Genomic DNA, 24702 nt, shown 5'->3' on the forward strand with positions numbered 1-24702 from the left:
TGTTGTAGGAGTAGTGGGTTTTTTAACTTTTTATAGCGGACCAAATTTGGACCCCGAGCCCCACTTTGGACCGCGCCGCTTTCGACTGTCCACTGTGAGTCTCTGCAATGTCTTTACCACGTGGCTGCGTGAGCACAAACAAGCCAAAAACTAACAAACCTCACGGGGGTCCTCGAAAACAAACCCGGAAGTGTGAGGAAAGAACCCTCAAACGAACCCGGAAGTGAAAAGGGAGAACTCATCTCGCGTTGTTACCTCTCTCCGCCCACCACGCGGACAGCAACCGTCTTCCCGTGATGCTTTGTGTTCAACATGGCTGCGCTGTTCTGCCGGCGTGTGTGTGTAAACAATTGTAACTCTGGTTACTAGAGGAATCGAAAAAAGGCTTTTATGAAGCGTTTAAAAACAAAGACGACGTCGGAATCCAGTTCATCTCTTTGTCGAGCGACGAGCTAAAGATGAAGATCAAATCCAAGTCTTCGTATCACAAATCGGAGAACACCTTCAGGGTGAGGAACGCCGCGGCGTGCTGAAGCTTTAGTGGAGAGGAAGCAGCTAACAGATAAAGTCAGCCGACATGGAGCTAGAAGTCACCCTGCTTGTCTAGTGTACCACGGAGATTAAAGTTAGAGTATTACTGTCCAGTGTTACAGAGTATTAGCGTCCAGTGTTACAGAGTATTAGCGTCCAGTGTTACAGAGTATTACTGTCCAGTGTTACAGAGTATTACTGTCCAGTGTTACAGAGTATTACTGTTCAGTGTTACAGAGTATTCGCGTCCAGTGTTACAGAGTATTACTGTCCAGTATTACTGTCCAGTGTTACAGAGTATTACTGTCCAGTATTACTGTCCAGTGTTACAGAGTATTACTGTCCAGTGTCACAGTGGATTACTGTCCAGTGTTACAATGTATTACTGTCCAGTATTACTGCCCAGTGTTACAGAGTATTACTGTCCAGTGTTACAGAGTATTACTGTCCAGTGTCACAGTGGATTACTGTCCAGTGTTACAGAGTATTACTGTCCAGTGTTACTGCCCAGTGTTACAGAGTATTACTGTCCAGTGTTACAGAGTATTACTGTCCAGTGTCACAGTGGATTACTGTCCAGTGTTACAGAGTATTACTGTCCAGTATTACTGCCCAGTGTTACAGAGTATTACTGTCCAGTATTACTGTCCAGTGTTACAGAGTATTACTGTCCAGTATTACTGCCCAGTGTTACAGAGTATTACTGCCCAGTGTTACAGAGTATTACTGTCCAGTATTACTGCCCAGTGTTACAGAGTATTACTGTATTCTGTACCACACTGTTGGTGGGATCTTTACTGCCTGGGTAAATAAAAATGGCTGCACTATCACTCCGTCCTTGAGGACAAACTGAATCCTTGGCATGTTTGGGTCAACATTTCATTCAATCTTTTTCACATTAAAAAGTAAACTTCAGCCACTGCCATCAACGAACGGCAGCAGAAGGGCAAATATCGGCTGATTGTGGTGCACTGACAAGTGTCATCATCATCATCATCACCATCACCACCGCCAGCATCCTCAGACTAGAAATCATTCCTGTGTGTCTCTGTTAGTTTCTCACCTTTGCTGAAAGACTCGCCAACGTCAACATCGATGTCATCCACCGCATCGACAGGACGGGATCGTATGCTGAGGTACCGATTCAGTTTTAGTTTTTGTCTTTCCATGTGTGTTTCACAGGCGACTTCAACGTGAGCTTTTGTTCATTGTCATGTTTGCTCTGAACACAGGAAGTAGAGACCTTCTTCTCTGAAGGCCTGACGAAATGGAGGGACCTCAACTTGACCGAAAATTTCAGTACGTGTGAAAGATTCCGAAAGGATTCTCAGGTTTGTGTCAGGAATCGGCGACGGTTTCAACTTTTCTCTTCGCTCCTCCTCTTCAGCTGCGTTTCTGAAAGAAGTCTCCAGCAAGAGTCAGTCGTTCAACATGCTGGTGTTCCATCAGCGGTCCATCGTGGAGAGCCTGAAAACACACCTGGCGGTCGAGAACAGCCTCGCCTACGAGCCTCTGCTGGAGTACGTTGTGTGTGTGTGAGAGTGAGTGAGTGAGTGAGAGAGAGAGAGAATCAGTAGATGTCATGCTACCGGTCCTTAACCGTCTCTCTGTCTCCAGCCTAGTGGTGCAGCTGGCCAGAGACCTACAGGTGGACTTCTACCCCCACTTCCCAGACTTCTTCCTGCTGATCACGTCTCTGCTGGACACCAAGGACACGCAGTTGCTGGAGTGGGCGTTCACCTGCCTCTCCTACCTGTACAAGTACCTGTGGAGACTGATGGTGAAGGACATGGCCAACATCTACAGGTGAAAGATGAGATATAACATGGAGTGTCATTGGAGCTGCCGTATGTAGGTGATGACCATGATTCTCCTGCTTCACGTCGTCACGCTGCACTCACGCGTTAATTTCATCACTCACTCACACACACACACACACACTCTCACACAGGAAAGCCAAACAGGCTGATAATTCAACTCCGTTGTCTCCTCATTTGTTTTCCTCGCTTGCTGCCGTCAGTCCCAGTTGCTATAGTAACCCAGCACTGCATGTGTCAGGGATTTCTATCGCTCAGCATCGCTTTAAACTAGAATGTGAGTTGGTGATGAACGACAAACGAGCTGCATCACAAAAGTCTCACCTTAATCGCCAAGCGTCTCAGGTGTGCAGTGAACATTGTTGCTCATGAGAGGGTCGTGATGTCACATCCCAGCGGTGCGGGAAGAGGTTGAGCGCCGACTGAACATCTCCTCTCCGCCCTTCAGTTTGTACAGCACACTGCTGGCGCACAAGATGGAGCACATCCGCAAGTTTGCAGCCGAGAGTTTCTCCTACCTGATGAGAAAGGTGGGTGACGGGTCGGCTGTCACACTCACCAAACCTGGTTTCTGGTTTCAGCTTTCGGTGACAAACTCCCATCCCCCTGTTGCCCCCCAGGTTCCAGACCTCGACTCCCTGCTGGCCCACGTGTTCTCGGACCTGCAGCAGCACCCTGACAAGGCGGAGGGCGCGGGTCTGCTTCTGTTTGAGATGTGCAAAGGAGTTCGACACATGTTCCATTCCTGCGCCGCAACGGTGAGCTTGGTTTCCCGTTGGGCCGATCTGATTTTCCGTCTAATAGATGTTTTAGTGTTTCTTTTTAATTGCAGCTAAAATCAAAATAGAACTTTAGCTGAACTGAAATCCCCCAGGAAGTGAATGCCAATAGTAAAGCAATGGTGGTTCTTCTGGTCCCGCCAGGCTCTCCCTGCAGCCTTGCGCAAGCTGGGCCCTGCGACCAGCCCGGCCCTCTGCCTGCCCTGGGACACCGTCAGAGACGCTCTAGATCACACAGCTCAGGCTGCAGCCGGTTACGTGGACAAAGATCACTTCCTGGTCTTTTGGGAGTCCCTTCAGGTCGGACTGGGCTCTGATCCAGATTTTAGATCAGGTGTGATTGCGTTCTGGACTTGTGTCTGACGGCGGTGTGTGTGTGTGTGTGTGTGTGTGTGTGTGTGTGTGTGTGTGTGTGTGTGTGTGTGTGTGTGTGTGTGTGTGTGAACCCACAGGTCAGCGTGGAGGAGGTGCTAGTGTTCATGGAAGCAAAGGGTGAAGACGCAGAACAAGCAACAGAACAGCTACAGAGGCTGCTGTTCATTCTCCACACCCTGGTGTCCCACAGGGACGGAGCTAAGATTACCAAGCCGGAGGCCGTCTGCCAGGTGAGAGGAGAACAGCGAGTTCTGTTCCTCAGTGCGTCCTGCAGCTGTCTGACCTGGGCTCTCCTTACAGACGGTGCTGCGCCTGATTCAGAGCTCAGATCTCTCGGCTTCCTGCTCGCGGCTGCTCCTTCAGCTCATCTCCTCTCTGCTCCTGGGGGAGAACATCAGCATGCCCAACACGCTCATCCAGGACATGGTCCAGAAGGTAGGTGTGTGTGTGTGTGTGTGTGTGTGTGTGTGTGTGTGTGTGTGTGTGTGTGGACTGTTAGAGGGGATTCATGTAACATGGTCACAACTACGAGGGTTTCAAGCCTTCCTTCTGCTCCTGCAGGTGTTTGGCAGTCCGATGGGAGAAGATCTGATCCTGGAGTTCACCAAGGAGATGTTCACCATGAAGCAGTTTGAGCAGGTGAGCCGTCCCCTCACCTGCATGTATGTGGGTGGTGGAGGGACGCCACCGTTTCTGGCCGCGAGTGTCACCCCTGAAGTTGCCCTCGCAGCTACTGGAGGGTTTTATTCCCATGAGCACCATCACAGCTACCAGCGCGGTCAGGCGGAACTTAAATTTGACAGTGTCTGTCTGTCCTCAGTTAACCTTTGCACTGAGGGTTGGTGGCTTTGACAGCCCTTAATGTGGGTGGTCTTTTATGTGGGGGCCCCCGCTAGAACACGTGAACAGAGGGACAGTGTGGAGAGGTGTCTCTCAGTAACGGCTCTCCTCTCCTCCAGCTCTTCCTCCCTAGCCTGCTGCGCTTCACTGCCGGGTTGTTCAGCTGCCGTGATCTCCTGTCCCGCCACAGCAGCCTGGAGGTGCTGGTCAGTCTGATCCTAGCCAAAGCCCCGCCCCCCACCGACGGCTCCATGGCTTTTGAAACCTACCCGCTGCTTTTCACTGGACAGACCACAGGGTGAGAGATCCTGGGTTTAAAAAATCGTTGCTAATTTGTGCGTTCACGACGTATTGAAAGTCAAACGTGTCTTTTTCCTTCGTGCAGAGCGTTTGGTGATAAGCAGACTGGAAAGGTAAGCGACAGGCCCTGGGAGCGGTCATCGGTGCTGGAGCTGGTCCTGTCGCTGATCAGACGACCTGATGAGCAGAACCAGCCAATCACTGACCTGTCGCTGCCTTGGGCCGCCCTGGTGCTGCTGCCACACCTGAGGTACCACGTTCACCTGCTGACAGGAGCACCTGCGTTCACCTGCACTGCTCCTCTGTAAGATCAAACTAATTTATCACTCCAATCGTCTGTGTTTTTCACGTTTAGGCCTCTTGGTCCAGCGAGCGTCGTTCCAGCTGTCACTGCTGTCTTAAACCAGCTTCTGTGTGAAATTGAGACGGAGAAATTAGGGAGAGGTGTGTGCTGTTTTTATGTCCTCAATGGAAGCTTAAGAAGCTTAAGAATCTGTTTGAAGTCTCTCTCTCTCTCTCTCTCTCTCTCTCTCTCTCCGCCCCCCTCCAGCTGGACTCTTCGTCGCCACGCAGGCCCTCACCTGCCTCCTGACCCTGGACGGCTCCGCCCAGCTGGTCGCTGTGGACAAAGTCACCTCAATCCTGCGGTGAGCCTATAAACATCTGAGCTGCATTTATCAAACCTTTCGCTAAGAGACTTTTAACTCATGGCTATTTTTACAGAAAGTTCCCCACAGACTTGTCGGCCCTGCTGTTCGGGGACCTCTACTACACCCGGCTGTCACTCAGCGGTGCGTCAGAGCACCTGTCCCACAATGCACTGCAGGAGGTTTACCAGATCTTGAAGGGGAACCTCTCCTCCAACGTATCTAAGGTACAGTCACTCTAATAATTGAACTTAAGCAGACAATTACAGTGTTAGTCAGGAACTGACGTTGTGTCTGTCTCAGATCCGCCTGCTGACTCTGAGGATCCTCTCCCACTTTGAGCCGGAGCTCCCCCCTCAGCCCGAGGTACCGTCGTCAGGGTCTCAGTCATCATGACCAGGCCTGACAGAAGTGATAATGTACCTCCGTGTGTGTGTGTGTTCTGTCCAGGCGGAGGAGAATGCAGAGGTGCAGCCGGTGTTCGCGGTGTGCTTGCAGGCTGAGCTGGTTCCCGCTTCAGTTCAGGACTACAGAGAGAAGTTGCTTCACCTGCGCAAGCTGCGCCACGACCTGGTGCAGCGCAGCCTGCCCCAGGGGCCGCACGGCTTCTTCCAGCAGGTAGAGAGAGGAGCGCCTCGTAGTCAGGTTCACCAGAACGAGCTGGAAGCACGCTCGCGTGATAGCAGGACTTTGTCTTCACTGCGTGAACTGTTGTTGCTCAGCTCACAGGAGCTCACAGACACAACCCCCCGAACATCACGTGGCTTCCTGTCAAAATGTTCTCCAGTCAAAAAGACGTTTACACATGAGGAAGCGGGTGTTTTGCCCCCTTGGAGGACCAGTACACTCGTTAGAAGCTCGTTAGGTTTCTAAAGTCAGTTATGCTCTGTTTTGATTGGCACTGAATAAATTAACTGCGTGTCAACTACTGTGGATGTAGTTTCCACCTACTATGATCTAAGTAATACACATTTAGTACAATTACTACCTTTCTGACAGTCTCATCAAAAATGTCCATCTGTTCCCCTGAGTGCAGGTCAGGGACTACTTAGGCCAGGACTATTTATAGAGCTTCCTAGTTCAGACTCAGGCCTTGCCAAATGTAGACTAGCTGATCAAGGCAGAACTCCATGCAGAAAATGAACCTTTTAAGTTTTTGTAATTGTGGAAACTTCTCAGAGCCTCTTGATTCTCTCACTGTGGTGTTGTGAGGTGCAGCCTCGTAAACGCGTTCCCCTCGTCCTCCTTCAGGTGCCTCTGCGTTACCTCATCGCAATGCTGTTCGTCAATTTCAGGCCTCTGTGGGACCCAGTTATTGACCTTCTTGGGTGAGTATATAAAAACACGCCGATGGAATCAGCTGACAGGCTTGGGTTGGTCAGTTCATTTGATTTATTTTGTGGGTCTTCACCGTTTGTCTGCTACAAGTGTGAAGGTGTAGAATTTAAAAGAAAGCGACAAAGTGTTTGAAGCCGTATAAGACAGGAGTCTCGTCCTCACATGCAGGAGCCATGCCAGAGGAATGGACAACAAGGACTTCTGGGTAGTCTACCATGAACAACTGGACACGGTGGCGGGGTTAGCTGGTAAGGTTCGATGCTGAGCTGCAGGATTCTGATGCATCGGTGAGACAGGGACACGCTCAGTCTTTCTTCTTCTCCTGTAGAAAAAGAGTTGCAGGCAGACAGTGAGGATGATGAGGATAGCGATGAGGAAGCGGCCGATCTCCAGGGTGAGCCGGGTTGTGAGGTCATAGAAAGCGGGGATGTGGGGGTGCTCTTCCTGCAGCAGCTCAAGTTGACCTTTGACCCCAACGAGAGGACGGACTTCCCCAACTTCCGCAGCCTGCTATGGCGTGCCATGGCTCTGTTCCCCGACAGGGTGGAGCCCCGCAGCCGGGAGCTGAGCCCTCTGCTGCTCAGGTTCATCAGGTTAGTGATGATGGTCCACACCAGGAGACGTTCCTGGACGTGAGGTGTGTGTGACCCTGGCGTTGGTTTTGGCAGGAATGAGTTTTACCCTGCTGACCTGCTGGTGGCGCCCTCGGAGGACCTGAGGAAGAGGAGCGACGCTGCCTTAGACGAATCTGGGGCGGCTGCGGAGGAAGAGGAGGATGAGGAGCAGCAGGCTGAGGAGGGAGGCAGACAGCAGAGGAAGGCCCCGCCCAGGAGAGCTGCTGCCAAGTAGGACCGCAATCCTGCCGCGATGAAGCGCATTCAGCTGTCGACATGCCAACGTTTCCCAGTGTGATGGGATTTTGCTGCTCAACCTGCATGTCAAAGTCAGCTTTATTGTCAGAACCTCAAGTGTACATAAAAGAATGCACGGCGTCGATATTCCACCTCTTAATCTTGATTTAAAAAAAGAAAAGAATCCTGTTTAAGATGGATTATGAAAACGACCGCCATGCCTCTGCTCCGGTGAGTGCTGCTACGCTGCAGTCAGGGAAGAAGTCGGTGGGAAGCCAACATGGCGGAGAAACACAAACATCCCTAAACTTTAAAACAGACGTTTGAGATCTGAGGAGGCAGCAACTTGTATTTTCAGCTTTATTCTTAATTTTTCAGCGAACTGTATCCTATCACAATATGTCGAGGTATTGCGCTACACGTCGTATGGTGAGGTCCTTGTCAATACTCAGCCCTAACAAATGTGTAACATAAAGATATAAAAATGTATCAACATCATCACGTACCCTTCGTCGTATTTCTCCTGTATGTACCTCAGCTGCACCTCTCGCTCTGCTGCCAACCATGTCACATGACATCATCATCAATGTTGATCATTCTCATCCTGCCGTGGTCACCTGTTGTATCGCTGTATCCAGCCCCACTGGGTTGTGTGTGATTGTGTTACACCTGTGTCTCATGTTGTGTTATATATTTCTACATCCCCCACCCACAGACAGCTGATTGCCCACCTGAAGGTTTTTGCAAAATTCACCAACCCCCGCTCGCTCTACCTGGAGGGCAGCCTCCGTCAGCTCTACAACCAGGTAACCCGAACCTTGATCATCACCCTCTGGTTGGACTGGAACTTTAACTCTTTTTGCGCTGGACTTTTTCTATGTTCACAAATGTAAATATACACAATTGAGAGATTCCTCCGTTTCCAGTTGCTCTGCCATCAGGACCAGCAGATTCAGCGAGTGGTCCTGGAGTGTGTTCTCACATACAAAGACCCCCACCTAGTCCCATACAAGTAAGGTCACTGCTGTGGACATCTTGTTCTGTCCCTCAATGGGGTCTTTGTGCGAGGGTCCTGGATAGCAATCAGGGCTCTCCTCAACCTCCTACAGTTCCAGAAGACATCAGGACCCTCAGGAATGTTGACTTCCATCTTCACTGCTCTCAGTTTACAGCTTTGACAGCCAGGCTGCTGACAGATACCTGCTGCCAGGAGTTTAGTATTACGTGTGTGTGTGTGCGTGCGTGCGTGTGTGCGCGTGCGTGTATGTTTGTGTGTGTGTAGGGAGGTAACTGTTCAGGATCAGGCTGTGTACCTGATTTGGTGCGTTCTGACCCTGAGATTCAGCTTTGTTCCTCTGATGTGTGTGCAGTCTCATTAATGTGCATCATTAAACGCTACATTGGTTGATACATGATGAAGTATCTGCCCTGCTGAAGCCTCTGTGTGTGTGTGTGTGTGTGTGTGTGTGTGTGTGTGTGTGTGTGTGTGTGTGTGTGTGTGTTTGTTTTCAGGGAGAATCTGGAGAAGCTACTGGATGATAAACACTTTAAAGAAGAAATTGTCCATTTTAACATCTCAGAGGAGACGGGAGTCATTGAGGCTTCCCACAGAGGAGGACTCATTCCACTGCTCATGAGGTGTGTGTGTGTGTGTGTGTGTGTGTGTGTGTGTGTGTGTGTGTGTGTGTGTGTGTGTGTGATAACTGAGAAGACAGAAACCACACCAAATAAGAGTCTACAGCCAGGAGACGAGGACAGTATCAGTCTTCTCATCTAACTCTCTCTGAGAACACAAATACTTCCTTAAATGTCAAACTATTCGGCGTCTCGGCCCGAGCGTGTCCCGGGTCAGACTCAGCCCATTTTGAGTCAATTTAAAGCAACTACCATGTGACAAAGACACTATTTGGACTCGGACTTTTTATTCACTATCCTTAACAATCACTCCACTGGTGACTGAAAATCAATATTTTCTATATTTTTGTTGAAAGCCAACTCGTTTAAAAAGCACGAGAAGTGGCGTCAGAGATCAGAAGTCACATTTACACTCAAATAACACAACATTTCCTCTTCTCTGGCTGACCTGTCCTCTGTTGGACATGTCAACACAGGGTCCTGTTTGGCCGTCTTCGCAGTAAAGGGGGCAGTAAGTTTCAGGGGAAGGCCAGTGCTGCCTCCCGCTCCTCCATCATCCTGCGCTTCCTGGCAGGTTGCCAGGTGGAGGAGCTGGGAATGTTCATCGACCTGCTGCTGGAGCCCGTCGCCCATCACAGCCACGGTGACACAACACTTCTCTTCGTCTTAAAGCTATTGGAATGTATTGTTCTACCTTCTGACTGCTGGTCCATCTCAGGAACACCTCTATGAAATGTGCCTGAGGGGTGGTAGTTTCAAAAGATTCAGGAAATTTGGGGGTGGGGCTTACAGTGCTGAACATATCCGAGTTGAGTACCTGGTACATTTTATTTGACCCGCCATGTTTGGTCTGCAGGAATAAGCTCATAGTTTTTCATCAGGCTTGTTTCCTGGCAGAGGAGAGCATGCTAATGTTAGCGGTAGCAACGAGCTTTGCTGGGCTCACTTCACCTGCTAAGCTCTTTGAAAAAAAGAACATGTCAAGTTTCAGGTCACTGAAACACAAACGTGATCATCGCGTTTGAGGGATTTAATCAACTTTTGCTTCAGGAAACAGATCGACTATGTTTGTGGTTAGCATTAGCATGTAGCTAACAGCTTTCATCCGTGGTAATAATAGAATTTTACTGGCGTGTTTTACGATATTTTCCAAGGTCAACATACATCATCAGGCTGATTTGCATAATCATCTTGGGACTGAAGGTCCTGAAGTGTTTCCAGGAAGTAAAAGTTCCTGGTTCTTTGGTCAAAACGCAGTGTAATACTTTGAGTTATTATGCAGTATTTGAACAGTGGACTCTCCCTCATCTATGCGTCATCAGGATCGTGTCTGGCTGCTGTGGAGAGGGCCATCGCAGAGACCCACGTAGGTTCCGTCCTGCCGCTAGGCCGTCAGCACAGCCTGCTGAACATCATCAATGTGGTCATCCAGAAACTGGGCCACCTCATCCACATCTACCTGCCCAAGGTGCTGCAGGTCCTGCTGTGTGTCACTGCCTCGGTGTCCACCATCCTGGACAGCAGGGACCAGGTAACCAGGCTTCCTCAGGCAGGAAGGGAACGCTGATGATGTTGGATGTTTCATATGTGTTCTCCTGTGGGTCTGCAGCTGCGGGCAGGTTGCATCAGTCCTCTGAAGAACCTGCGGCGTCTCGGCATCCTGAGGATCCAGGACTTCTTTGACTGCTTTGACTCTTACAGCTTCACACCAGATGAGCTTGATGGCGTCTTCTTGGCGGTGGTCTGGCCTCAGGTCTGGGTCGTGAACAACTACATGTCATGTTTCATGTGCTTTGTCTACCTTTGCTCACCTGAGTGTCTTCTGTACAGGTGTGTCGTCTCCCCACAGAGAGCCCCTACTCCCCCACCCCGCTGCTGAAACTCATCCACGTCTGGTGCAAGAACGCCAGGTCACAGTCTCACTCTGTTCTTCATGTCTTACTGCCGTCATCCGTCGTCACGAGTTAAAGGACGTTCTTTTGTCTTTCTGTCTCAGGTACTTCCCGCTCTTGGCCAAGCAGAGACCGGACCACCCCGACTGTGACATCCTCCTCAATGTCTTCGCCCTGCTCTCAGCCAGGAACACTTCCCCAGAGACCATGGCCATGGTGATGGACATAGCCGAGTCCCTAGCAACCACTGAAGACTTTGTTGCCACAGAGAGTGAGACAGAGCTGAGCGTCAGCTGCTGTGTATTCCCGCAGCCAGTGGAGGGCGCTCTCACTGCAGGTTTGTAAATTCAAAAATCTACTTTCCCTCCTGTATACATCTCGTAATATTTCTCTCATCATTTGTTGCGTCATTTCTAGATTCATTGACTCAGGGCTCCCGCCTGCTGCTGCCTCACATCTCCACCTTGCTGCACTACTTCAGTGGAGTGGTACGCAACACTGACAGGCTCAAGAAGAAGAAGTTCCGAGCGCAGGTGGCCAAGGAGCTCAACATCCTCTCCAAGTGAGTGCTTGTCTCCACGTGGATGTCACTCTGCTGAAGGTCTCTAGTCTGTTATCTAACCATTCCCTCGTCTCACCTGTCAGGATCAGTCGCTTTGTGAGTGAGAAGGAGCAGAGCTCAGTGCTCATCAGACTGCTGCTTCCTTACCTCCAGAGAGGCAACAACGCTCAAGTACGACTTCAGCTTCTTCTGCCTCAAAAGTGATGAAGAAATCTGGAGTTTCTCCTGTCACTTTGACCCACCGTGTGTTTATTACAGGAGGCGGAAATCGACATCCTGGCCACCGTGCAGAACCTGCTGCCTCAGTGTGAGAAGCCGTCTGCCTTCCTTCAGCCCTTCAGCAAACTCTTCTCTGTAATCAGCAACAAGCTGCCCAGACAGGCCCTGACCAACGTCTTCCAGGTACACCAGACAACCTGATGCCCCATTCAGTCAAATCAGATGGACTGTTATCATGTGTAACACTGAGCTGGTGTGTTTTTGCTGCTCTGCTCCCAGACCCTGTCAGACCTGGATCCTTCGCTCACATACATCACTCGTGTAGCCACACAGGTACGATTGTTTACGTGTTCACTGGGATGTAAACAACCTGCTTCGGCCTGTAGTAATTGTCTCGGTCTCGCTTCACCGTCTCAGCTCAACGCCTTTGACAGTCGACACCTGGATGAGATTCACTTCGACGTGCGTCTTACGGCGTTCCAGGAGGCCACTGGGTTTGTCAAAGACATGCAGACTCTGGACCTGGACTACATCAGCGCCACTGTACACAACTGCTTCCACACCTACGAGGTGAGTCCATGCAGGGTTCCTCCTCATGATTGGCACTGAAGTAGATTCATTGGTGAGGTCTCACCTCTGTATTTTTACAACGGATTTTTGGCCACTTGGGGGGGGCGGCAGGATTAAGTTGAGACAAGTCCTGTTTCCAGGTGTCATCGTTAACTTGTTCTGTAGCTGCTACAGAGAAACATTTTTACTGTATTTTGTTGAAATAAATCTGTTCTTGACTTTCCGTCAGCCTACCATCATCTTCAGTTCTTGTTTGTTCTCTTGTTTTGAATGCTTCTCTGCTTCCCCTCCTGTTGTGATCCAGATCGGCGACATGTCGCTGGGTGACAACGCCACCCTGTGTCTGTCTGCTGTGATAACCCAGCTGGCAGCGGTCGGGGCTGGAGACAAGATCTTCAAGGATGTTGTCCAGCACACCATCCTGGCCGCTGTGCTCAAGGGGCTCCGCAGCAAGACAGAGGTACGCACACACACATTTCCTGACAAAAAGAAGGCCCTCCAGCTTCCTCTGGAGTATAACTGGAACTTTGCTCCGGTGACCCACTAGAGCGTGCAGCACGAGTACACCTCCGTCCTTGCCTGCCTGGTGAAGACATTTCCCTCGAAGAAGGAGTTCAGAGACCTGGTCCAGCTCGCCGACTACAACGACCCTGAGTCTGACTTCTTTGAGCACATGAAGCACATTCAGGTACGACAGACACCAGGAAGAGAAGGTTATTAAATCTTTGCATTTATAACAACACTTGCTTTTTCTTTTTTAGATCCATCGTCGGGGTCGGGCCTTGAGGAGGTTAGCCAAGCAGCTAACTGAGGGCACGGTGGTGATGTCCCCCCATTCCCTGCAGAATTACATCATGCCGTATGCCATGACAGCCCTGCTAGACGAGAAGATGCAGAAGGTGACGCACAAACATTTTTAAAAAAATAATTCATGCAAACATTGTGTTTTAGTTTTTGTTCAAGGTGCTTTTCATCTCCTCGCAGCACGAGAACATGATATCAGCGTCTGTCGAAGTGGTCGGCGCCGTCTGTCGCAGGCTGACCTGGTCCAAGTATCTCTACTACCTCAAACACTTCATTCACATCCTGCAGACGTCCCAGGCTGAGCAGAAACTGGCTGTCAGGTGGGGGTGTTAGTCAAGTTCACTTCACTTGTCTTAGCAAAGCTTCCAGCGGCTCTCTAGCTTATTGCTGCTGTGATTATCTCACCGCAGCTCCCCATCAAACTCAGCCTTCAATATTCTAGTGATTGTCGTCGGTGAAGATTCTTGGTTTCTCCTAGGTGCCGTGTCTTGTTTCATCAGGATTTCTTGACAGTTCCGTACTCCAGTTAAAACTGACAGAGACGAGCCTCTGAAGTCGTGGCTCTGAAACTGTCAAGCTGTTTCCTAGCTGGTAGCATTAAAAATCTTCCCTTTTTCAGTAGACACATCCTAAGTGAATTTCCTCAAATTTGGCTCAAACGTACACTGAGACTCGGCGATGAAGTAGAAAGATTTTGGAGTTCAAAGTTCAAGGTCACCTCAAATGGAAGCAACATCTCTGTTTAACTATGAATCGCTGTGTAACATCTGATTATGAAATGCTCCTTTTTTCCAACCTTCACCTCCCTCTGCTCCTCCCTTGGCACCTCCAGTCTGCTGGTCACAGTCTTGGAGGCGTTCCACTTCGACTACGAGACTCTCAGCAGAGAAATGGAAGCTGCCAAAGCCAGAGAGGGTGAGTGACCTGGTTTCCCTCTGATTCCATACATGCTGCGTTTTCTTCCAGCTTTAAAAAGACAATAAAAAGTGTTTATTTGAAGTTGATCAAACTAATAAAATTGAACATCTTTGGAAAGCTTTGAGTGTGGTGGTGGATGTCGAGGAGGAAGAGGAAACTCCAGCTGATGAATTGGAAGCGAGCGATGAGGAAGCCATGGTGATCGACAGTGATGTCCCTCTCAAAGCCTCATCTGATGTGGAAATGGAAACTCCTGGTGGAGAAAAGCATGTTGTCTCCAAGGAAGCGGCCTCCTCCTCTAAAGCCAAGCGGCCGCTGCCTTCCAAACCAGTGCCGGTGTCCAGCGGGCTGCCGCATAGCAAGGAGGAGCTGGAGTCTCTGATCAAGGCCATACACGAGACGGTTAACGGCAGCGTGCTGCCCCGCCTGCAGAAATGTCTGACTGCGAAGGTACGGCCATGATCTGGTGTCCTGTCCCGCTGCTCTGGAGAGAACAGCAGCACAATAAAAGTGTGTGTTTGTTAGGTGAAGCGTGACGAGGAGCACAAGGCGGTGAAGTCAAAGGATGTGAAGGACGAGGAGGTTGCGCGGATTCCAATAGCCTTCGCCATGGTCAAACTGATGCAGACGCTGCCCCCACACATCATGGAGGCCAACCTGCCTGGGTGTGTGTGTGTGTGTGTGTGTGTGTGTGTGTGTATTTACGTTTATTTCTGCCTTTTAAATATTCAGAGGACTCTACATTTGTTGTGTGTGTCATGAACACCAAGTATTAATTGGGTGGGTTTGTCATCCAGGATCCTGATCAGGGTGTGTGTGCTGCTGAGGAACCGTTTCCAGGAGATCCGTGATGTGGCGCGTGGTACACTGGTGAAGATCATCGAGACCCTGGGCTACAGGTACCTGCAGTACCTGCTCAAAGAAATGCAGGGCGTCCTGGTCAAAGGCTACCAGGTAAAGTCAAATCACCTGAGCAGCCACAACAGCATTCACTGAAACAAGATATTTCTGCAAATGCAACTGTCTGGTGTTGGACGCGTCTCTGTGTTTCCTCCTTCCAGGTTCATGTCCTCACATTCACAGTGCATCGGTTGATCTCCGCCCTCAGTCCAACCCTGAAGAGCGGTGACCTGGACCCCTGCATCCACATGCTCATTGATGTACGACCTCTAACACGAAGCCTGACTCACATCATCTTTTAAAGCGTTAATAAATTTTTTTCCATATACAAATCTTTCACCTTCCTCCACGTCATGGATTCTTCCAGATCTTCAACAACGAGCTGTTCGGGGCTGTTGCAGAGGAGAAGGAGGTGAAGGGGATCGTCTCCAAGCTGATGGAGGCGCGACACAGCAAGAGCATGGACTCCTACGAGCTGCTGGCCCAGTTCTGCAGCAAGGAGAGCATCACCAAGCTCGTTCTGCCACTCAAGGAGGTGTGTGTGTGTGTGTGTGTGTGTGTGTGTGTGTGTGTGTGTGTGTGTGTGTGTGTGTGTGTGTGTGTGTGTGTGTGTGTGTGTGTGTGTGTGTGTGTGTGTGTGTGTGTGTGTGTGTGTGTGTGTGTGTGTGTGTGTGTGAGTGAGTGTGTGAGTGTGAGAGGGTACTGAAGGGAATTCAGGAATGATTGATCACATCTTTCTTCCCTCCAGATCCTGGAGACATCTGCCAGTCTGAAGGTGTGTAACCGCGTGGGTGCTGTGCTGCGGCATCTGATCCTGGGTCTGCTTGGTAACAGTGGTATGACCTCCCAGGACATCCTGCTACTGAGCCACGGCCTGATCAGCCAGAGCCTGCCACTACTCACCAAGAGAGACCGGTACACACACACCAAGCTCAGCAGGTCTGACAGTCTTATTTCCTTCTATGATCTTTGATATTTAAGTGTGTGTGTCTGTGTTTATAGTGAGAAAGCATCGGTTAAGCCACCCCCAGACCCTAGACTGCCCCCCCCGAGCTGCCTGCTCCTGCCTCCCACTCCAAAGAGAGGGGGTAAGAAAGCTCCTGTCAGCAGCCGAACCAACATGCACATCCTGGTGGATGCTGGCCTTAAGGTACACACACACACACACACACACCAACACACACACTCAGCCTCCCAGCAGGAATTCTCATCTTCAGGATCCTGGTTGAACCTCCAGCAGACATGCAGCGTCAGTGACTGTGTCCTTCCGTCCCTCAGCTGCTTCACTCCAGTCTGAAGAAAGCCAAGGTGACGTCGTCTGAGGCGTCGGCTCTCGAGATGCTGGACCCTTTCGTGCTGCTGCTTCTCGAATGCCTCAACTCCATGCACGTCAAGGTGACTGCCACATCATTGTCTGACGGACGCAAACACACTCGCCTCTTTGTGATTAACCACCCAGCCTCCTTCCTCCTCCTCCCCCATCCCAGGTGATCACAGAGGCGCTGGTGGCCTTCACCTGGCTGCTGAAGTTCCCTCTCCCTGCAGTGAAGCAGAACTCTGTCCAGCTGACCAAGCAGCTCTTCGTCCTGCTGAAGGGTTACTCCAAAGCTGGAGCGGCCCGCGGGGAGAACTACCACCTGGTCCAGAACTGCTTCAAGGTAGATGAACGGTCAGACATTTGGGAACTTCTCTGTGGGTGGAGGAAAACTGACGTCACGTCTCCCTCAGGCCATCACCATACTGGTGAACAACGTCAAAAGCAACCAGATTTCAGAGACGCAGCTGCAGGTGCTGCTGGGATACGCTGAGGAGGACATCTATGACCAGTCTCGGCAGGCCACTGCCTTCGGCCTGCTGAAGGTAGACCATGTTTTTGCTCACAGAAATATCAAATTTCAATGTGTTCTTCTAAAAATCTGCATATGCGCCTCTCCAGGCGATTCTTTCCAGGAAGCTCATTGTTCCTGAGATGGAGCAGCTGATGAAAAAAGTGGCCAAGCTGTCCGTCAACGGGAGCAATAACATGATCAGAGTCCACTGCAGACAGGTACTGGCTGGAGCCGCAGTGCTGCCGCTGCTGTAGACGTCAAAGAGGCTTGATCTGCAGCTCAGCCACTAAATGAGAAGTACTTTTCAGATCTACCTGAAGTACCTGCTGGACTACCCGCTGGGGAAGAAACTGCAAGAGCACCTGGACTTCATTGTGGCTCAGCTGGCGTACGAGCACGACACGGGCAGGGAGTCGGTGCTGGAGATGCTGGCCTACATCTTCCAGACTTTCCCTCAGGTGACGACATCAGAACCAACGCTTCGTAATGTTTCCCCTGCATTTTGTGACTAAGACTCTTACGATGTTATCTTTATTTCCACCCTCAGAACCTGCTGCTGAAGCACAGCGGCCTCTTCTTCGCACCGCTGGCCTTGGCGGTGGTCAACGACGACTCGGCCCGCTGTAAGAAAATGGCAGCCATGGCCATCAAGGCCCTCCTGGCCAAACTGGACCAGAACCACCAGAACACTCTCTTCTCCCTCGTCAGCACGTGGCTTAAGGCTGAAAAGGTCATACATCTTCTCACTCACACTTTTAAAGAAGACATCTATAAAAGTGAATTCAAAGTTCTTTTTATCATGGAAACATGACCCGACCCCTTGTTTTGTAGGCCAGCCTGCGGCGCCTTGGGGCTCAGGTCTGCGGTCTCTTCGTAGAGGTGGAGGAGGAGAAATTTGCCTGCCGTCTGGACGACCTGCTGCCTCTGCTGGAGAGAGAACTCAACCCGGAAAACTACGAAGATGTGAGTGGACGCCCCTCATTTCTCATTGTATTAATTAAAAATAAAACGGGAGCGTTGTTGTAACTTGACGACGGTGTGAGTCGCAGATCGAGGAGGAGCAAGAAGAGAAGGGAGCCGACCGGCTGCTGTTCAGTTATCTGACCCTCCTCACCAAGCTGAGCAAACACTGCAGCCTGCTGGAGCTCAGCAAGCCCCGCGACACACTCCAGAAACTCTGGGGTAAACCACAGACACACAGCACCTTTGTGCCTCCGACATTCACACCTACAGTCCTCCCTCACTCCAGACATCTCCCCCTGTGTGTGCGTGCGCGCCTCTAGATCACATCGAAGCTCACCTGCGCTACCCTCACTGTTGGGTGTGGCTGACCGCCTCGCAGCTTTTCGGTCAGCTGTTTGCAGCCCAGCAAGCGGAGCAGCTGGTGGCGATTTGGAGAAAAGAGGGAGGGGCTACGTCACCTCAGCAGGTGGCCACAGCCTTCATTACCAGCACCCTGGACAAGAAGGTGATGGTGTTTTCCTGCTCTGATTGTTGATGTAGTGACTTGTGTGGAAGTCATTGAACAAACTCGTCTCTGTCCTCCAGATGAGAGAGCTGGCGCTTTCGTTCTGCCATCAGCTGCAGTCCAAGTTCCTGGACACGGCGTCTGGCGAGCAGGTGCACGCCCTCGTCCTGCTCTTGACACATTCCTGCTCATCACACAGATCACGTGATTGACAGATGCTCTGCTCCACCCACAACAGGTGATCAAGAACTTGCTCTTCATTGGGAAGGTCATCTACATGATTTCCCCCGAGTCTGATATCCCGCCCCCTCAGGAGGATGTGAAAGAGGAGGATGAGGAGAAGGAGGAGCAGAGGGAGGAAGAGGATAGAGATGACGTGGAGGAGGAAAAAAAGGAAGAGGAGGAAGATGACAAAGATGACCGGCCTCCTTCGCTGCTGTGGCTGATGAAGAAGCTGTCGCTGATGGCCAAGAGAGAGGCGGCGTACTCTCCCAAAGTTCCCCTGAAGGTAGCGACACCTGTAGTAGCCACTGAGCTGACCTTTGAACTCCCATCGCCGCACTGCTAGCATTCTTGTAGCCTGGTTGTTGCTCTTGTGCTGATAGCTGTGAGTGATTAAACTCCATTCAGGAGCACAAATTATATCCATTTTTCCACCTAAACAGAATTCATTTGTGCAGGAAAGATTCATTTACATCTCCTCAAATTTAATCCCATTTCTGGAATAGTTAGTTTCACACCCTAAAGAGGATTAAAAACTTTATTTTTGTCCTTACATGAAAGTATTATTTACACCTTAAAATGTTTTGAAAATACTTGAAAATGGAATCCATATTTCCTCATACTGGTACAGGGTTTGTACCCATTCAGATGTTGTAAAAATACCTTGAAATTGAACCCTTACTTTCTGAAATCAGTACAAAACGTGAAATGGTTTGAAAATCTTCCTCTTCTTTGAAGTAATCAGTATTTGCACCTCAACTGTAGTGTCAGCAGCCCATGACTTCACTCTCTCCTTGCTATGCTAAGAATGAGCCCAAGTGCTACAGAGGCCCAACAGGAGAGTGAACGCGAGACTTTGAATCATCAGGTGGACAGAAACCACCTTCAAATAAATGTCAATGTCCTCTTAGACTTCCCTTAATCCGAAACCATGAACACACACCATCTGTCATCTACAGAGAACGTGTGTGTTCAAGTTCCTGGGAGCGATAGCCATGGACCTGGGGAAGGACAGGCTGGGCCCCTATCTGACCACCATCATCACGCCTCTGTACAGAGAACTGGACAGCACATACGCAGACCAAGGTAACTGCTCCCGCTTCTCATAAATGGAATAAAATCGCGGCAAACTTTGGAGAAAAGAAATGGCCGTCAAACTTCTTCCTCTTTCTTGTTGTCCGTCCAGACCCCACGCTGAAGAACCTGGCTCAGGAGCTCATCGAGCTGCTGAAGAGACAGGTGGGCCTGGAGAGCTTCTCTCTCGCCTTCTCTGCTGTCCAGAAGGAGTTTTCAGTGAGACGTGTGGCGCGTAAACGTCACAGAGCCATGCAGGTACGATGGACGCCGCCTCGATGTGTCCTCACGCCAGCACAATACTTGTCAATCATCTTCCACATGCCCTCTCTTCCAGGCGGTGGCGAACCCTGACATCGCTGCTAAGAAGAAACTCAAGAAGCACAAAAACAAAATCGAAGCCAAAAAGAGGAAGATTGAATTCCTGCGACCGGGATACAAAGCCAAGAAGCACCGGAGCCACGCCCTCAAAGACCTGGCCATGGTGCAGTGAGTCCAGGACCCTGTTTGGTTTGAAAACTGGGCCAGCTGACCCAGAAGAGTGACAGGGCAGGAGGATGTAACATAATAAAGAGATCTACTAACCTTAGTCTGCAGGGAGAAATGCCCTCTGACCCACGTTCGTACCAATCCCTGTTTTAACAGAAGGGCTTTGTTCTGCTAATCACATCAATTCAGAGGAGAAATCTATTTAACTTTCTGTTGTGAACAAAGACAAAGTGTCTTTTTTATCGTGCAGTTCAATGTACAACTTTTATAATTAAAAAGAATTTACTGTTTCAGTATTGCAGTATTACACCAAAAAAAATCAGGCCCTTAGGACAAAATGGTACAATCACTAAAAGCAGCTTTACTGAATCGTTCACTGTACAAGCAGATATAAATATGCAACCATAAAACTTTGAGCATACATTTATTGTTCAGTAACTACTTGACGAATATACCAAAGCTGCACAAGATGAGGATGAAAAAGGGGCCTTCACTACTAAACCTCAAAATAACAACGGGACCAACACAAATTAAAATGGAAACCCATCACGTATCCGCAGACAGCTCAGGCTGCAGTCGCTCTCGCTGGCCTGAGGATGATGTCACTGCTGGAAGATAATCTGGACTATAGATTAAAAGAACAACAACCTTAAACTATTTAAAGAATTGGCAATCAAGCAGCTTTTCAGCGTGTGTGTGGCCTGCTGTCACGCCACTGGAAATATTACTGCCTTTATGGAGGAATGCTGCCTCCTAGTGGATCTTCCTGTCTGTTTTTTGCTTACATATTCAGACAATCCAGCGAAGGCACCTGATTTAACACTTTTACGAATGGATTCATGAAATTAGCAACATACTTAGTATATTTGTACAAATACGTTTCTTATTCTTGACCGTGAGCTGACAAACTTTAAATAGAACGTGGTCAGACATCCATCACTGCTGTCCTGTCTCTACGACCTTCACTCGTTCCATCAGAGCGTGTGAGAGAGGGGGAGGTCCAGATGTTACTGCAGCCTTCACTTGTCAATCCCAGGCTTGAATGGCGTTTGGGCAAACCGAGACATGAGTGTGGAAGTGTCAGTCACAAGGCTTCATACCAAAGGGTCAAAGGTCAGGAGTATATACAGAGCGGGGTGTGAGCCTTTATTGCCGACTCTTGAGGGACTCCACCAGCCTGCCAGGAAACAGAGCAAATATGATTTAGCTTCTGTAAACAAAGCCTGATAACGCATTGTGCAATACGCAAGCTAGCAGTCGGACAACTTGAAGACTACCATTCCATCGCCTCATCCAGGCCGGTGCCTTTGGTGGCTGAGGTCTTGAAGATCTGCCATTTCCTGTCTTTGAGGGCAGGAAGACCCAGAGCGTTGGCGACCTCGGTGGGCGTCATTGCCTGATCCATGTCTTGTTTGTTTGCAAACACAACCAGAATCGCCTTCTTCAGCTCCTCCTCCTGGATGGGAAACAAGTTATTGAGATGCTCCTGTCTGGATCACCGCTCTGCCGCTAGCACGGCGGCTCAGGGTTAAGACGAATGAACGTACCTCCAACATGGCCACCAGCTCAGACTTGGAGATGCCCATCCTGTCACGATCGCTGCTGTCAACCACGTAGATGACTGCGTCTGTGTTTGAGTAGTAGCACCGCCAGTAGGGCCTGTGAAGCGCAGCGAGGAGGCAGTTAGCACACAGGCTAAACGCGTTGGTGTAATGAAGAATATCCAAACTGAGCACAGCCTCCTGGATCCAGACTCATACCTGATACTCGTCTGTCCTCCCAGATCCCAAACCTGGAACTTGAGGTTCTTGTATGTGACCGTCTCTACATTGAAGCCAATCGCTGCAGACACAAACCGGAAGGAAGAGCCTGATTATCACCAGTCCTGTCTGGATGTTCATGGATTTGTTTATCCGGAGGAGATATTTCACGTACCCGGGACGTGAATTCCAAACAGAGGAACTCACAGTACTACAGGTTCACTCACAATTTATCTAGAACTTTCCATGGTTGTTAGCATGTGTTCACAACCTCAGTGTCTGAAATGTTCTCTGTTGACGCATGAAAAACAGCAATGTGTCAAAATTGACAACTTCCTGCTTTGATTCAACAAAAGAGGAGAAAACCCAATCAGATTTTCCTAGAGTGACCAACATGAAGCCTAATATCCTAACAGGCAGTTGTGGGGCACATTTCTGTGATTTTATCTCTGAAAAATTGTTCCATGCCACGACTTTGTGAATCCGGGAGAAGTCAAAAAGCTCCAGGAACACTTGGAGGTGGACCGATGTGTTTGAGCCTGTGGCCTCATCAGGAAACAAACACAGTTAGGTATGTAGATTCAACCAGTCAAACATTCACGGACACGTCAGCCAATAGATCACCTGTAAAAGGTGAGAAGGTTGAAAGGTCATGTGACTTTGAATCAGTGAAAAGCTGGCAGGAAGCAGAGGGAGTGTCCAGCAGTGGAGAGGTGTAGTACCATATTTGGTCATGAACTGGGGAGCCCCCAGGATGGGAATAACAACAACACGGGATGTCACAATAATCATAAAAGGATAAAAATGGTTTGTCCTCATACAACTCACTGTCCAAAATACACTAAAAAACTACATAAAAAAAAACACTACACAAACTCATGACAGAATAATAATCATTCATACCCTGGAGAGACCTAAAATATAAAATCCAAGCGGCTTCCTTCCAGCTTCTCATTTAATGGACATCGATTTGATTTGATCATTTCTATGTCTGGAGAAGAAAAAGCTCTTAAAATGGTTGATTTCATTTGATGTCTTGCAACGGGACTGCTGATGTCATTCCTGTTAATGGCACTCATGTTCACTGATTCGCTCCTTTGGGAAGCAGGAAGTCTCACCGCTACAGAGCTCCTTGATGGATATTTCATCACGGACACCACTTTGTTTTATTTGCATGTACAATAACTATTTCCTCGTTAATGGTTCTTCCATTAATGGGATGATTAAAATGTGTACTGGTATTTATGCAGGTTCCACATTTGGAACTGCCTTGGAGAGGGTTTCCTGTTGCTGCTGCTGGACACTCCCTCACCTTCCTGCCAGCTCTTTACTGGTTCAAAGCCACAGGACCTTTTGACTTCGGAGGTGAGATGCTGGCTGACATCTACGTACATTTCCTTCCTTTGACTTCTGAACCCCAAGTACTGTCAGGTCTCTGCCATGCTGCTGTAATCAATGTATTGAAAGACAAAAAAGCCTCTCACATCACAATCAACTCCTCGAAAAGATGACGTGGAAAATCCTTTCAACTCTCGTTACTTCAATGAAACGGCTCTGGTGGCTCGCGAACGTATCACTAGAGAGTAGAAGCTGATGACCAGAACATACTCAAACTAGCTGATGGGGCCAAAAAAAACTGCAGCTGGAAGGGGAACCTGCTTTTTTCCCCTCTCCAGTCAAACCACTTGTGTGTCACAGCAAGAACCAGTCTGGCTGCATGCGTTTGTCAAACCGGCCACGACACCAACGCCTGCAGCTGTTGATGCTCAACAGAAACGTGGCATTCCGTGACCTGATATATGCTATCCACAATACAAGTATGACAACACGTCAGAAAAAATAAAAAAGCAAACCAGTCCATACTGGGAATTGTGGTGACAACCTCTCCAACCTGCAGCCGGTAGAGAATGGTGGTTTTTCCTGCACCGTCCAGACCCAGGATGAGGATTCTCATCTCTCTTGAGCCAAAAAGGCCAGAGAAGAGATTGGAGAAGAAGCCACCTGCAGAAAGACACACAGGAGGAAGTTGGTGATGACAGAGTCGCCATTGGTCACGTTAATAGTTGTAGCTTCATTATGAATTTAGTATCTTATCAAATTCGTTCCTCTGGTAACCCAAGATGGGGGGTTTGACTATTTCCTTTTTGGACTGAGGTGAATTATAGTTTTAAACGACTGCTACAACAGTGTGAGACATTCCCGTTGCAATGTGCAGCTACACCCTAAAATGAGCCAGTAAAAGAAGTTAAACTAGTCAAGGAACACGGCGAGGCAGAACTCGGCGACAGAAAATACACAACCAGCTTGAAGCGTGGGAGTGGAGCCTCGTTTCCTTGACTTGTTCAGGACTGTAGCATAGCTCAGGTTAGCTAAGCTACCATTAGCATGTCTACTAAAACCCTGAAGACCCTAAATATTCTGTGTCAAGACACTTCCATACGACACGACGACACCAAAGTGATAGAAAGCAACGACATGGCAGACGTAGCTAACATGTTGCGAGCTAGCATGCTAGCATCACTAGCGACGCACATTGGGTCACAAACCAGAGCTGGACCGGTATCGAGTATTCATACGCATAAGTTGAATGTGTGACAACGAACAATGGTGTTTAAACGGCATTAGATGCGACAGCTTGGAACATACGTACCCATTTTGACAATACGACGGTCCTTGTGGCACAAATTCGGTGGTAGTTTGACAGACACCTTCTTCCGTGTGGTGACGTGTCACTCAATGATGTCACAAGTCACCCGCTTGGATTTAGTCTCGCACATTCGACACACTCATAATGTCACATTTGCATTCAGCACCACCGCCGTAGTGTGTTATTACGTACCCGGACTCAAATCTGTCCTTCTTTTATTGCCATCCTGAGATTC

General features: G+C 49.3%; 2 protein-coding genes across 2 annotated transcripts; one reads left to right on the top strand and one right to left on the bottom strand.

The window, feature by feature from the left end:
• The first annotated feature begins 266 nt into the window (after positions 1-266).
• On the top strand, positions 267-20543 carry utp20 (UTP20 small subunit processome component). The gene is made up of 61 exons (XM_086201220.1): positions 267-509; positions 1587-1667; positions 1764-1830; positions 1919-2051; positions 2149-2337; positions 2797-2878; positions 2969-3106; positions 3272-3427; positions 3580-3732; positions 3803-3937; positions 4064-4141; positions 4462-4640; positions 4728-4892; positions 4998-5086; positions 5193-5289; positions 5366-5516; positions 5593-5655; positions 5740-5907; positions 6541-6617; positions 6796-6875; positions 6956-7220; positions 7296-7472; positions 8194-8284; positions 8405-8490; positions 8991-9116; positions 9590-9756; positions 10436-10644; positions 10723-10866; positions 10944-11023; positions 11110-11342; positions 11423-11567; positions 11651-11738; positions 11826-11969; positions 12066-12119; positions 12204-12356; positions 12661-12816; positions 12904-13044; positions 13118-13255; positions 13341-13480; positions 13993-14075; positions 14197-14528; positions 14604-14743; positions 14876-15032; positions 15140-15238; positions 15346-15513; positions 15727-15893; positions 15981-16128; positions 16257-16373; positions 16466-16636; positions 16707-16838; positions 16915-17025; positions 17116-17265; positions 17355-17537; positions 17639-17770; positions 17857-17989; positions 18091-18275; positions 18356-18427; positions 18514-18783; positions 19457-19583; positions 19684-19829; positions 19909-20543. The coding sequence occupies exons 1-61, from the start codon at positions 459-461 to the stop codon at positions 20062-20064; spliced, it is 8448 nt and encodes a 2815-aa protein (XP_086057346.1). The 5' UTR covers positions 267-458; the 3' UTR covers positions 20065-20543.
• Positions 20402-24636, bottom strand: arl1 (ADP-ribosylation factor-like 1). Its single transcript, XM_086201225.1, has 6 exons — positions 24471-24636; positions 23684-23821; positions 21821-21902; positions 21608-21719; positions 21338-21516; positions 20402-21237 (listed from the first exon to the last, which is right to left on the bottom strand). The coding sequence occupies exons 1-6, from the start codon at positions 24472-24474 to the stop codon at positions 21207-21209; spliced, it is 546 nt and encodes a 181-aa protein (XP_086057351.1). The 5' UTR covers positions 24475-24636; the 3' UTR covers positions 20402-21206.
• Between the last annotated feature and the right edge of the window lie 66 nt (positions 24637-24702).

This window comes from Aulostomus chinensis, chromosome 4 (assembly GCF_037954235.1).
Source record: "Aulostomus chinensis isolate RoL2024-O1b breed Wild chromosome 4, RoL_Achi_v1.0, whole genome shotgun sequence".
NCBI classification, from domain to species: domain Eukaryota; kingdom Metazoa; phylum Chordata; class Actinopteri; order Syngnathiformes; family Aulostomidae; genus Aulostomus; species Aulostomus chinensis.

Excerpts from the sequence above, each read along its gene's own strand:
- utp20 (XM_086201220.1), top strand. The coding sequence starts at position 459 with ATGAAGATCAAATCCAAGTCTTCGTATCACAAATCGGAGAACACCTTC. Across the intron at positions 3,107-3,271 it reads TCCATTCCTGCGCCGCAACG|GCTCTCCCTGCAGCCTTGCG; the intron begins GTGAGCTTGGTT and ends TGGTCCCGCCAG. Across the intron at positions 17,026-17,115 it reads TCAGAGTCCACTGCAGACAG|ATCTACCTGAAGTACCTGCT; the intron begins GTACTGGCTGGA and ends AGTACTTTTCAG.
- arl1 (XM_086201225.1), bottom strand. Across the intron at positions 21,720-21,820 it reads GGAGGACAGACGAGTATCAG|GCCCTACTGGCGGTGCTACT; the intron begins GTATGAGTCTGG and ends TGCGCTTCACAG. Across the intron at positions 21,238-21,337 it reads CTGGATGAGGCGATGGAATG|GCTGGTGGAGTCCCTCAAGA; the intron begins GTAGTCTTCAAG and ends GTTTCCTGGCAG.